Raw genomic sequence first — 12,395 nt, forward strand, 5'->3', positions numbered from 1 at the left:
AAAAGGAAGAGCTGGCGTCAGGGGTTTTTGGAGGGTTTAATAACAGCTGCTACACCTGGCTGCCTTTTGTGAAGCCCTAGGGCACTGTGGTTTTCATTAAGGGATTGTTGTGGAGTGGAGAGTGGCCAAGGGGAAGGCAGGAGTGAGTGATGGCTGGTGGTGCCTGCCCTGCCCTCAGCAAATTCGGAGCTGAGCGGAGGAAAGCTCAGCTCTCCGTGCCCTGACAACCTGCCCGAAATCCAAGGTCCTCTCTCTGCAAAGTGGCAGTGGTGTGCCTGGCCTCTCCCTCCTGCCTCCCAGTGAAATCCTGTGCGCCCCCGTGCTCTGATTTTCAGCTGGGGTGAAGCAGGAGAGAGTGGTTCCCAGGAGGCTGCTTCCCTCTTTGCTTGGCAACGTGACCACGGGGATGAGGAGGGCAGGTTGTTGCTCTTTGTGCTGCTGCCTGGATTTTGGCATGACCAGCCTGGAAAGTGCCCGGTGCCCTTTTTGCAGTCTCTGTGGCAGGGACAAGGATGCTTTGCCCTCTGGTATTTAGTGCACCTGGCACAACCCAAGTGCTGCAGGTCTTTGGTGGTCTCTCTGGTCTTGGAGGTCCAGAGATGGATGGGAAGTGTCTTTGATCGAGCCATGGCAGCAGCAGCTCTGTGTAGGAGAATCATAGAATGGTTTTGGTTGGAAGAGGCCTTTAAAGCTCATCTAGTCCAACCCCTCTGCAATGAGCAGAGACATCTTCAAGCAGATCAGGTTGCTCAGAGCCCCCAACCTGAAGTTATCCAGAGATGGGGCTTCTACCACCTCTCAGGGTAACCTGGGCCAGCTTTTTACCACCCTCAGTGTAAAACATTTTTTCCTTATATCTAGTCTGAATCCACCCTCTTTCAGTTAAAAACTGTTCCCCCCTTGTTCTGTCACTCCATGCCCTCATGAAAAGCCCCTCCCCAGCTTTCCTGGAGCCCCTTGAGGTACTGGAAGGAGCTCTAAGGTCTCCTGGGAGCCTTCTCTTCTCCAGGCTGAGCAGCCCAACTCTCTCTGGCCATTTTTGTGGCTCTGTGGTTTGGGGTGCCTGGCACCCCATGCGTGTGCAGGAGCACACACGTGTGCACGTGCACACCCAGGCTGGGAACAGGCTCTTCCTTGGTGCTGACACCTGGGTTTTCCTAACGGAGGGAGGACACTGCACCTCTGGGCAAGGAAGCCTGGGGGAGTGGATACAAAGCTTGTCAGAACAAACATGATATTGGAGCAGAAGTGCAACATCCTCACACCATTATTCTGCTGGAGCCTGTCCTGTTTGCAAGGTTTATTCTATAGGATAAACCAGTAAAGAGGCAGCCCCAAGTCCAAAAGCTGAACTCAAATGCTTTGGTCACACCAGACAAGACTTCTTTTTTTTTCCTTTTGCCTTCCTTTCATGAATGGTGCCGGTCTCCAACCTGATGTCTGCCCCCATCTCCCACCCTCTTCCTTCCAGGACAATTAGCAAAGTGTTTGGTCTTTCGTTTGGATGAATAATTAATCCCCCAGCTTTGTGAATGATTCATGTGCCATATGCTGCGATGATGGGACGTGCCTGACATCGGCACCTCGCACAAAGGGCAGCTCTGTCTCCCTGGCAAGTGGGTGGGGTGGGTGATGAGGGAAAAGGCTTGGTGAGGTGTTGGGGGACATGGGGTGACCCCCGGGCAGGCAGAACTCATGGCTCTGGCTTTGAGTCTCAAGGACTATCCTCCCCTCTCCCAGCGCAGGACCTGACCTGTGTGCCTCTCAGGCACTTCTCCCTGTCCTTCCTGGGGAAAGCTTAGAGCACTTCCAGAATCTGCAGAGGCTACAGAAAAGCTGAGGAGGGACTTTTTACAAGGGCATGGAGTGATATGAAAAAGGGGAATGGATTTCAACTGAAAGAGGGAAGATTTACATGAGATACTAGGAAGAAATTCTTTTTCTGTGAGAGTGGGGAGACACTGGCTCAGGTTGCCCAGAGGAGTTGTGGCTGCCCCAACCCTGGAAGTGTTGAAGGCCAGGCTGGATGGGGCTTGGAGCAACCTGGTCTAAGTAAGAGGACTCCCTGCCCATGCAGGGGGTTAGAACTAGGTGATCTTTAAGGTCCCCTCCAACCCAAACGGTTCCATGATTCTATGACTCCCAGCTCCTCTTCCCTGGTGGTTGATTTCCCACCGCTGCAGTGTGAGTCAGTCCCTCCCACGTGGCTGCTGGTCCCCTGGGACATGGAATCCCCTCCTCAGCACCCTTCCACCCTGTGCCATTCCCAGGGGCTCCTTCCACAGCCCTGACACCCCTGCTTTGTGCCCTGGGATGAAGCCCCTGTCCTCCTGGGGAGGAAAACCCTTGGGCCAAGCTGCAACGTCCCCACGTGTGGTTTCTTTGTGCTGCCATGGACCTTGCTCTGGGAGAGGAGTTGTGGGGCAGAAGCCAGGCTTTGAGGGAAGGGGAAAGGTTGCTTTCCATCACATCTTCATGTGGGGAGGTGGTGTCACCCAGACCTGGGGTCTCAGACTGCTCCTTTGGGATGAGTTCAGGCAGCTCTTGCAATGCTGAGGGGTTGCTTGTGCTGTGTTTCTCTTTGTGGGACCAGCTTTCCAGCTCCTCAAAGTCACTTTAGGGGAAGTCACTGTTTGTGCAAATGTGGTTTCCCCAACCTCTCCTGCCCCTGCCAAATCCTGCATCCCCCGAGTGGTGCTGCAGGGGCTGGAGGTGGGAGGGAGGCACAAAGTGGGCTTGCTGAGGGGATGCTCCATCCCCTGCCAAATCCTGGGGGCTTCTCCAGAAAGAGGTGTCCTTGAGGGATCATTTCATCCCCCAAATCGAAGGCTGGTGAAGGCAGATTTTGTGGACACCTCACAGGGAGTCATTGGTGCCTGTTTTGGGACCTCTGCAGCTGCCAGGAGAGATGGGATCAGCAGCTTTGCAGCCATGCAATCCACTTGTGTCATGGCCCCGAAACCTAGAAAGAGAAAACAAAGATGATGGAGGCTTTGAGGTTGCTCTGAACTGTGCCGAGGGCAGAACTTGGGCCTGGTTTGTCTCCCTGTCCCTTAGGATCCCCAAAGCAGGATCACTGTGCTCTGTGGGGACATCTTCAGAGTGGGTGACCCCATCCTGCTGGCCACGCGTCAAGAGAGGTTTGAACCCAAGAGCCTAGAGACCATCCTGCTGCTCATGGTGCTCTGCAGAGAGGGCAGGGATTGAGCCACCAGCAGGAGAGGGGCAGGAATGGGGTGAATTCATCAGGTAACTTACTTTCCATGAGCTGTTTGGCCAGTGTATTAATTATGAAGTAGTCCCTCTCCTAGCGTCAGGTGGCAGTGCAAGCCTTCAGGGGCCTTTTCACTTAATTATAAATATTAATTTGCGTGTCAGCCAGCCAGCCAGCACCCTCCCTGCCCCAGATTTTGAGCTGAGATTAGTCTGTCTCAGCCAATCTCTCCCTCCACCCAACACACCTTTGCTGGGACAGTTTGTCTGCGTGTGCCTCTGCTACGGTCCCCGATGGCAGCAGGCGAGGGAAGCTCAGGTTGGGGTTGGGGGGGGGGGGAATATGAATCCAGGGTCAGTCTGATCATTTTGGAGGTTCAGCCTTTGCTTGGGGTTGCAGCTGCAAAGCACCCGAGCTGTGGGTGCAGTCCCCAAGGGCTGAGGCTGGGGAGGATGAGAGGGACAGGAGCAGGTGTGAGGCACAGCCCCTGGCACGCTGGGTGCTGCAGTGGGTGATGGTGCCCAGATTTGGTGCTGGCCCTGTGCTACCCCAAGGGCTTTGTGTGGGCAGGGTCACCCAGCTTTATTCTGCCAAGTCCCAAAGAGCAGAGAGTAATTTTGGAACGTGTTTATTCTTATTTTTCTGGGTTTGTTGGGTTTGTGGTGTTTTTTTTTTTGGTCCCCCAGGAAAAAGAAGCCCATAGGTGTGGGTCTTCAGGTGGAGGTGTGAGGAAGTGCTTTTTTGCTCAGCCCCTGGGAGCTGGAGTGGTGCTGAGGGCTGAGCAAGGGTGCTGAGGGCTGAGCAAGGGTGCTGAGGGCTGAGCAAGGCAGGGCTGGCAGCCAGCCCTGCAGGTGCAGTGAGCACAGCAGGAGCCCACCCTGCACCTCTGCAGCCTGTAAATAAAGAAAATAAAATAATCATCTTGGTTGCAAACACAAAGCATGGGATTTTTTAGGTGGTTTTTATTGTTTTTTCCCCCTGAAAGCATGTTTTTGTCTGCTGGTGATTGCTCACTATTCAATTATACTTTGGGGATTGGCATATATTTCCCATCCTGCCTCTTCTCTCATTTGCATTCTTCCAGTAGCTCCTCTCTGCTCTCTTCTCCACCTGAAGTCTCTTCCCTCCTTCCTCTGAAGAAGTAAAACTAACCCCTTTGCCTGGGTGACCTATAAAAACGCCTTCACTTCCCCCCCCCCCCCTTCTCTTTTTTTTCTCCAGTACATATGATGAAAAGCATGAGATCATTGGGATTTTTATAGCCCAATCTGGCAGCTTTTTCAGATAACTTGGATGGTGAGAGGTAATTTTAGTTTGGGTCCTTGCCTAAAAATAAAGAATAATTATTAGCACATCAGACATGGATATTGTAAGTGTTCAAAAAGGGTTTAAATTGTTCCAGAGGTACCAGAGATACCATCCTGTGTCAGCACAAGGGTCTGTCACATCCTGAGTCCCATCCCTGCACTGCGCATCCTCAGGAGCTATAAGATACCTTGATGTGTGTCAAGAAATAAATCTGAAATGGCTTGTGCTGGGTGATACAGGTGGGAAAAGATAAAGCAAACAAACCAACAAGAAAAAAGGCATGCTTGGAGGGTGAGTAAGAAGTTAACAGGTGAGATGCTGGAGGCCAAAGCAGGAAAGTGTGTTTTGAGTGTTGTATCTATTATCAGCAGTAACGTGGTGTTGCCTGTGTGTACTAGTGAAGCTTGGCTGTCAGGAGATGTGATGTCTGGTCTTCAGAGGGTTGAAGGGCTTGGGGGAAGGCAGACAAAAGCCACCACTGCACACCTAGAAGCTTGTTTCTTTCACAGCCACCTCGACTGGGCTGCTCAGACTCTGCTCAGAGGCTCTGGGGTGCCTGGGTGGTGGATGTGTGATCCTCTGGGATGGATGGGTTTGCTGGGAGCAGCTCCAGCAGCACATCCACCCTCACCAGGAGCTGTGGCTGCGCCCACCAAAGGATGTGCAGGCACCTATTTCATAGCTGGGGGTGGGGTGAGTGTTAATCCTTGTGTCGTGGGTTGGGAGACAGGTCTGCAGTACAAAAAAAAAAACAACCCTTGCTCTGGTGATCTGTCCAAACCTCCTTCCGAAAGAGCTCACCATGTCCCTCGTAGCCCGGTGAGGACAAGGAGCATGTCACCTTGCCACAGAGGAGTCCCATTCTTAGCAGCTAATTTGGAGCGCCGGGAAGCAGTGCCCTGGAATCGCCTGAACCTCGCCTGGAGGCGCGGCGGCTCCCCAGCCCTTCCAACAGATCTAGGTTAGCTGAGAACTTTGCAGCCGGGCTGCTCTGCTCCCCTCCCGTGCTGGTCCTGCCCTAGCAAGGAGGTGTGCTGCCAGGGCTGGGAATGGTTGATGGCTCCACCTCCATCACGCCACCCAGCTCTGTAGGACCACGGCTCGTGCTGCTCTGTGGTAGTAGGAGAGAGCTGTTGATCCTGCTCTGCTGCCAGGAGCCTTCCAGTTGGGCTTTTCCCAGGCTGGACTCGCATGAAGGAGCCCTGGGGAAAAGGATTAGGGTATATACATCCAGCCCAGGAACTTCCCGTGATCTCCTGGAGGTGCTCAGCCCTGGCTGGAGTCAGTGCAAGGGGTTGCAAATCCCTTTCCTCGGTCCCTTTGGGAGGGTGGTTGGACATCAGGCATCAGGATGTGAGGAGCAGAAGCTGAAGGAGTGCCCGTGCTTTATCATACCTATTGATTTGGATCTTACAACCCATTTAACAACACAACTCTCCCCAGCCTCTGGGTGTTCTGGACTTAATTAAGTCCCTTTCCTGCTCTCCTGTCAGCCCTGGGGGTAGTGGAAGCTGGTGGCACATCCCTGCCCTTTCCCCCCCACATCCCCGAGGGGGATGGGGGAAAGGGAAAGTGCCATCGAGGGTAGTAAGTCTCTCTGTCTATTGGGGATAATCCCAATAGATAGGGAGTCACTGGCAATGCATCCCAGCTGCTGCTGGGGCCAGGATTTGCAGCCAACTTGAAGCAGAAAGGGAGAGCAGGATGGGAAAAGGGGTTGAAAGAACCTGGTTTGCTGCTGGGAGATCGATTCTGCTGCTGGGGTATCCTAGGAAACCCAGGCTCCTTTCTGGAGGGGCAGGTTGGTACCTGCTGTACCTTGGGGAGAAGGGGAGAGAAAGGAGAGTGCTAATTGCTTAACGTGCCAGAGAGCTGCTCTGGCCTGTAATTAGATGAATTAGTGGAACAATGACCCAATTTCCCTCAGTTTTTGGATTGCTGCAAACAGCTCTGAGGTTGCTGCCTCCCTCTGTCATGCTCTCCTCCCCGTCCCTCCCTCGCCCATCCCCTGCCTCCTTCACCTCCTCTTCCTCCTTGCCCGGTGCCCCAAGGACCAAGCCTGGGTGGGAGAGGAGGCCACAAGCTCTGGCACTGCTGGTGTCCCCAAGATGCACCATCCCTGTCCCCCCAGTAGGTATGGGGGTCCCAAGTATTTATGCTGCCGGACTCGGTGTGCACCAGCTCCCTTTTGCCCCAATTTGTTTTCCAGGGATGGGCTAGAAAAAGAATCTTTGTGTTTTGAAAGAAAACCTCTGGAGTCCTACCTTGTGCCTGCCGGTTGCCTTCCAAGGTCATCAAACTTTCATTACTATAGATTTTTGAATGCATGTGAGGTTCTTGACTTGTTCTTGGCAATCCTCAGAGGTGGAACCTAAAGGAAACCTGTGTGTGTGAGAAAACCCAGAGCAGCTGATAGCTGGAGGTGCTGCTACAGAGTCAGGGTGACTGTCAGAGGAGCATGGGTGACCATCAGAGGAGCAACCTGTGTCACCTGCCTGGAAAAGAGTTTAAAGCCATTCAGCTTTGATGAGCACCACATCCCCAGAGCATTGTGGTGTGAGGCTGCCTCCAGCCATCCTGGCATGGGGGGCACTGATGGGGGGGCTGCCAGGGCTGGGCAGCCCCTGGGTGGTTTTGGATGGTGAGAATAGCTCATGAATTTTGATACCAGCAGCGAACGGGGCTCGCTGGCGCGTGGTCTTTGGGAGGTGTTGAATCTCTGTGTCTGCCCAAGGACATGGTGCTCCTCGTGGCTCCCCAAAGCCTGATGTGAGGACACAGCTCCTGGTGCCGGGGTGACTGAGGGCTCTGCCTGGGGTGACTCTGCTCTCTCCCTGTCTGCCTGCAGCATCCTCGCCACTGCTGGGACACACTTCAACACCCACGTGGACCTGCGGACGCTGCGGGCTGTGCGGGTGCTCAGACCTCTGAAGCTGGTCTCAGGCATCCCCAGTAAGTTGGGTGCTCCTGGTCCCCCTCCTGGGCTGTCCTCATCTGTCCCTGATGTCCTTCAAAAGGACGTGGGTGTCCCTAGGCCACCTTGGAGATGTAGGGTGGAACCAAAGAAGAGGGGGACAAACCTTCCCATGTAGTGGGGATCATACGTGGCATCTTCCAGCCACCCTTGGGTGGCCTGCAGGGGAAGGGACTGGAGGATGGCAGCATCTGAAGTCCCCGGGTGGCATTTCACCCCATCCAGCTCTCTCTGTGCTGGCACAAGCTCAGCTTCCCCAGGCCAGAAGGTGGTGGGTGGATCCTTTCCGGACTGAGGTTTTTTCAGGGGAGATTTTGGTGGTTGTTTGGGTTGTGTTTTTTTTTTTCCCCCAAGATTTCATCTGCTGGCAAGGGGATAAATATAGAAGCTAGGCTGCTGCTGCTGCTGGTCCTGCTGCCCCTTCCTGGCTGGAGCCTTGCTCTGCAGCCAGACCCCCCTGCTCCCCCTGGGACTGTGCTGTCCTCCGTGATCCACACTGAGCTGTGCTCTTCTTTTCTCCTCCCAGGCCTGCAGATTGTGCTGAAATCCATCATGAAGGCCATGGTGCCTCTCCTCCAGATTGGCTTGCTGCTCTTCTTTGCCATCCTCATGTTTGCCATCATCGGCCTGGAGTTTTACAGCGGGAAGCTGCACCGAGCCTGCTACACAAACAATTCAGGTGGGGGAAAAAGGCTCTGCACCCACTTTGCATCCCTCGGCTGGAAAACAGACGGGATGAGCATGTGTTGCTGTTGTAGGAAGCTGAGAAGATCCTGTATTTTGCTTTGTGCAAAGCAGGCATCACTTGGTGGCGTTCAGGGTGTCCCAGTTTCTTAGGGGAGCAGCTGGTGTGCAGCCAGGGCTGGCTTCAGAGGGGTCCCCTGCTTCTGCCCCAAGTCTGGCTGCATTCAGGCTCTGCCCCTAGTCTGTCCCCTGCCTCTCTGTCTTGGTGTAGTGGTCAGGGGTGAACCAAGAACCAGAGGATAGAGTTGCTCTCTGTTACCCCTCTCCACCCTCCCTAGGGAAGATAAAAAGGGGAATAAGAAGAGAGACTTTAAAGTTTGGAAATTAGAACTGGAACAGGTTTACTGGGAGTGGGAAATGGACAGTAACAGATGGGATGAGGACCAGACATAGACAAAACCTGATCTCAATGGCCACAGATAGAAATGCCCAAGGGCCCCTTGCAGCAGAGTCACCTCAAGGAAAGGGGTTCATGGCTTTTGCCAGCACCTGATGAATTCAGATCCTGCAGAGCACATGGTGAGCTGATGAAAAAGCAGGAGCCTCTCTCCGAGATCTCTGAGCACAGCAAAGCAACAAGGAAGAAGAGAGAAGGAAGAGGGAGTCTTCCTGGCTTTTCTAGAGTATGGCAGGAAATAGGAGGGAATCCTGAGCCCGCTCTGTTCTGCCCTCCTGGATCCCTTAGATCCCTAAAGACCCTCCCTCTAGGTCCTTGTGTTGGTGCTGTAAAATTAGCCTGGCCCCCTCAAACCATGATACTCTCTCCTACCTCCGTGTGCCTCCAGGTGAACTGGAGGAGCTGGAGCCCCCCCATCCCTGCGGGGTACAGGGTTGCCCCCCAGGCTACGAATGCCGGGAGTGGATCGGTCCCAACGACGGGATCACGCAGTTTGACAACATCCTCTTTGCTGTGCTGACCGTCTTCCAGTGCATCACCATGGAAGGGTGGACCACAGTCCTGTACAACGTGAGTACCTCTGCTCCGGGGGCTCCTTCGGGCACCCGGGTGTAGGGCAGGGGAGATGGAAATGATATTTTTGGGATGGGGGCCAGTCCTTCCCGTTTGGGCGGGAGAGATGGGGGGTCGAGGCAAAAGGATCTCTGAGGGCTTTGGTCCTCATCTCTGGGCTGGGTGTGCAGAGAGCAAAACCTCAGTGGCAGGGGCTGCAGCAAGGCTGCTGCAGGTGTCCCTGGGGAGCAGGGTGTGGTTTCCTGGCACTGTGCATCACTCTCCTTGTGGACCAGGTGTCTGCATCCTGCAGCAGCCTTGGGAAGCCCCAGAGCTGGGCTCAGACCCCCTTCCCCTGGGCAGGGGCAGCGTTTTGGGATCTGACACGGAGCAGAGACCTTATGTCTTGGTGTTGCAAACGCCTGTCAGTGCTGATGATGCTGGGCTGGGTTCCTGTGGTTTGCAGCCACTTGAAGCTGCTGATGCCAGAGCCCGTGGGGAACATAGGGAGCAACCTGAGGGCAAAGCTGGAAGCAGGGAAAAATGCTCCAGGCAGTGACAAAGTGCAGTGTCATTGTGGGTGATTGGCCACATATGTGAGTTTTAGTTAATGGGCTAGAAGTAACTGTGCCAGTTCTGTTCCCAGCCTAATTTCAGCATCAATTTTGGTGTCATTGCACCGGGAATGTTTTTATACCCTGGTTCCCATAACGCCTGGAGAGTGGCATTGCTCTGTGGGAAGCCAACTGGGTGGCTTGTGATGGCAAAACATGCTTTGATAGTTGCTTTGTTGTGAGCAGAAAGGCTGGTTTTTAACACCAGGAGAGAAGACACTGCACTGTGTGTTGGGGCCCCCTCCTGCTTCCTCCATCCCAGGGTCCTTCTGGGGGTGCAGGATGGTGTGCACCACCATGAAACCCAACCCAGGGTCAAAAGGGGAGAGTTCATGGCAAGGGGTTGACCTTGCCAAGAGGATTTGGTTTTCCTTCTCCTAAAGGAGGTGGTGGTGTCAGGATCTTGATGCTTTGGGGTGGGGGAATTAGGCAGGATTGAACCGGCTGAGAGTTCAGACCAAAAAAGCCCCCAACATTTCTTGGCCACTTCTGGCACAGCAGTGAGATTAGAGATTTGGCTACAGTGCCTGTTGCCCAGGTGTAATTGATTTTAGCAGGAAAGGTGATTTTTCCTGCCTGGTGCTGTGGTTCCCCTGCCTTTAGCATGGCTGGGCAGATGCTGCTGGCTCACACTGCTCTGCACAGTCCATGGACTTTGGCCTGCTATTTGGTCTTACTAAGGCTGGAGCTGATCTGTTCAGTGTCTGGGATTTGCTGATCCACCACCTGGGTCTTAATGGGTGGGAAGGATGGGAGATGCTGCTGGGAGTGCTACAAACCATGTTCCAAAGGATCTGCCTGCTGGGACCCCTACCATTGCTGCTGAGCTGGGGGCTCTCTGGAATGCTTGGGGTGAGGTCACATCCCTGGTATCCAAATAATCTTTCCAGCACCAGTCACAATGCCAGGAAGACATGCTCTGTCACAGTGTCCCTGCTGGCCAGGACCAAAAGGTACCTCCCTTTCCCGCTCCTCTGCAAGGAACCCGCTATTACTTACCTACAATTGAAAGGATTAAGGACCTTCCTTGGCTTTTAATGGGATAAGGATCTGGGCCTTGGTAGTAAAATGCTGCTGATTCACCTGGAGGGGCAATGAGGGATGGACAGTGTTCCCAGCACTGTTGGGTTGTGGCCCTCACCCTCCCCATGGCTACCAGCTGGCTTGCAGGGTCTATGGATGCTCCCTCCTTGTGCTGCTGGCAGGCAGAAAAAAGTGCTTCTGCCTCTTTTTAAAAGAGAAAAACCAGGTATGCACACGAGGGATGTGGTCCCTGAGGGATGCTGGAGGGGGGCTGGGCAGGGCTGGAAAGCCATTGGAATGCTCTGCTGTCACCTTTGTCACTTGGAGCAGCTAAGGAGAGCTGGCTCCTGCTTCTAACCAGCATGGACCTTGCCCAACACATGCCCCAGGTTTGGGGGAGATCAGCAGGGGAGTCTCTGCTTCCCCACGGGAGAAAAGTGGTGGGAGGCTGTGTCCTTGCAGGTTAACCCTGCAGCCTTGCAGAGGAGAAGGAGAGGGCAGGGAAACTGCTTCAGTTCCCTCTCGAAGAAATTGCTTACTACAGTATTCCCATGTGGAACTGGATCGTGATTTTAAGATCTGTTTTTTCCACAGCTTTACTGAACCTAGAAGCACCAGAATGTGTAGACAGCTTCACAAGAAGCTCATCAGCCCTGTCAGGCTTGCCACGTGTCTTATTTTGTGGGTGCACTTCCCTTTTACATTGCTTTCATGATCTCTTGCCCATGTCTTGCCAGGCAGAGAGCACAGTATGGGCTAAAAAATAAAAGTATAAAGAAAAAACCCCAAATCCTGTGGCTGTGGGGTGCTACAGGTTTCCCAGCCCCCGTTCCTGGGAGCCTGAAGGACTTTCATTTCCTTTAGTGGGGAGTTTTGTCTTTGTGGTTCCTCTGGCTGTCTCTGCAGTCCAAAACCAGGGCTAAGAAGTATTTAGCTTTTCCTGTACTGGAGCAGATGCCTCTTCCCTGGGCTGGCTTGAGACTAAACCTGATTTCTACCGAGACCAGAGGGAAAAGTAACGCTGGCAAAGAGGCTTGCTGTCCTACTTCTCAGCCTCTGCAGGCTTTCTGGCACAGGGCAGGGGCCAGGGGGCAGTTTTGTCATTAAACTGTCACCCTGGGGTCTGGGAGGGGGTGGCAGGGCTGGTGAGGGGCTGCCAGGGTGTGCCCCCGGGTGGGCACGGGCGCTCGGTGTGCAGGTGGCTTTGGATGCTCAGCCTGGCTCCCCCGGTGCAAACGGGAGAGAGATGAGCTTGAAATGATGGTTTCGTAGAAAACGCCGACTGGAGAGGCTGTATTTATTCAGTGAGATTGTTTATTTGCTTTCCTGTTTGTGAGCACTGAGCTGCTGGGCTTGCAGGTAGCGAGGAGGAGCCCAACTTGCCGGGAGCTGCCGCTCTCCTCTTCTCCCACGCTGCCGGGAGCTGAGATGGGAAGCAAAAACACTTGTGGCAAACGTGTGCTGGGGCTGTGGGCCAAACCGGTGGGCTCTGCAGGGGAAGGAGGGTCAGCCTGGCCTGTCCTGCTGGGTCCCTTGCCCAGAGCACTGCTCTGTGCTCTCTGGAGTGGC

The 12,395-nt window shown here is 54.0% G+C and overlaps 1 protein-coding gene across 7 annotated transcripts in view; it reads left to right on the top strand.

Annotated features, from left to right (window-relative positions):
* CACNA1E (calcium voltage-gated channel subunit alpha1 E) overlaps positions 1-12,395 on the top strand; it is a 110,525-nt gene that overhangs the window by 30,166 nt on the left and 67,964 nt on the right. For all 7 annotated transcript variants that reach the window (XM_051624697.1, XM_051624692.1, XM_051624696.1 and 4 more), the window contains 3 exons: positions 7,371-7,474; positions 8,023-8,175; positions 9,026-9,207. In XM_051624697.1, the coding sequence (XP_051480657.1) occupies positions 7,371-7,474; positions 8,023-8,175; positions 9,026-9,207 (439 nt within the window). The remainder of the gene's footprint in view (positions 1-7,370; positions 7,475-8,022; positions 8,176-9,025; positions 9,208-12,395) is intronic.

The sequence above is a fragment of the Apus apus genome, chromosome 7 (assembly GCF_020740795.1).
Source record: "Apus apus isolate bApuApu2 chromosome 7, bApuApu2.pri.cur, whole genome shotgun sequence".
NCBI classification, from domain to species: Eukaryota; Metazoa; Chordata; class Aves; order Apodiformes; family Apodidae; genus Apus; species Apus apus.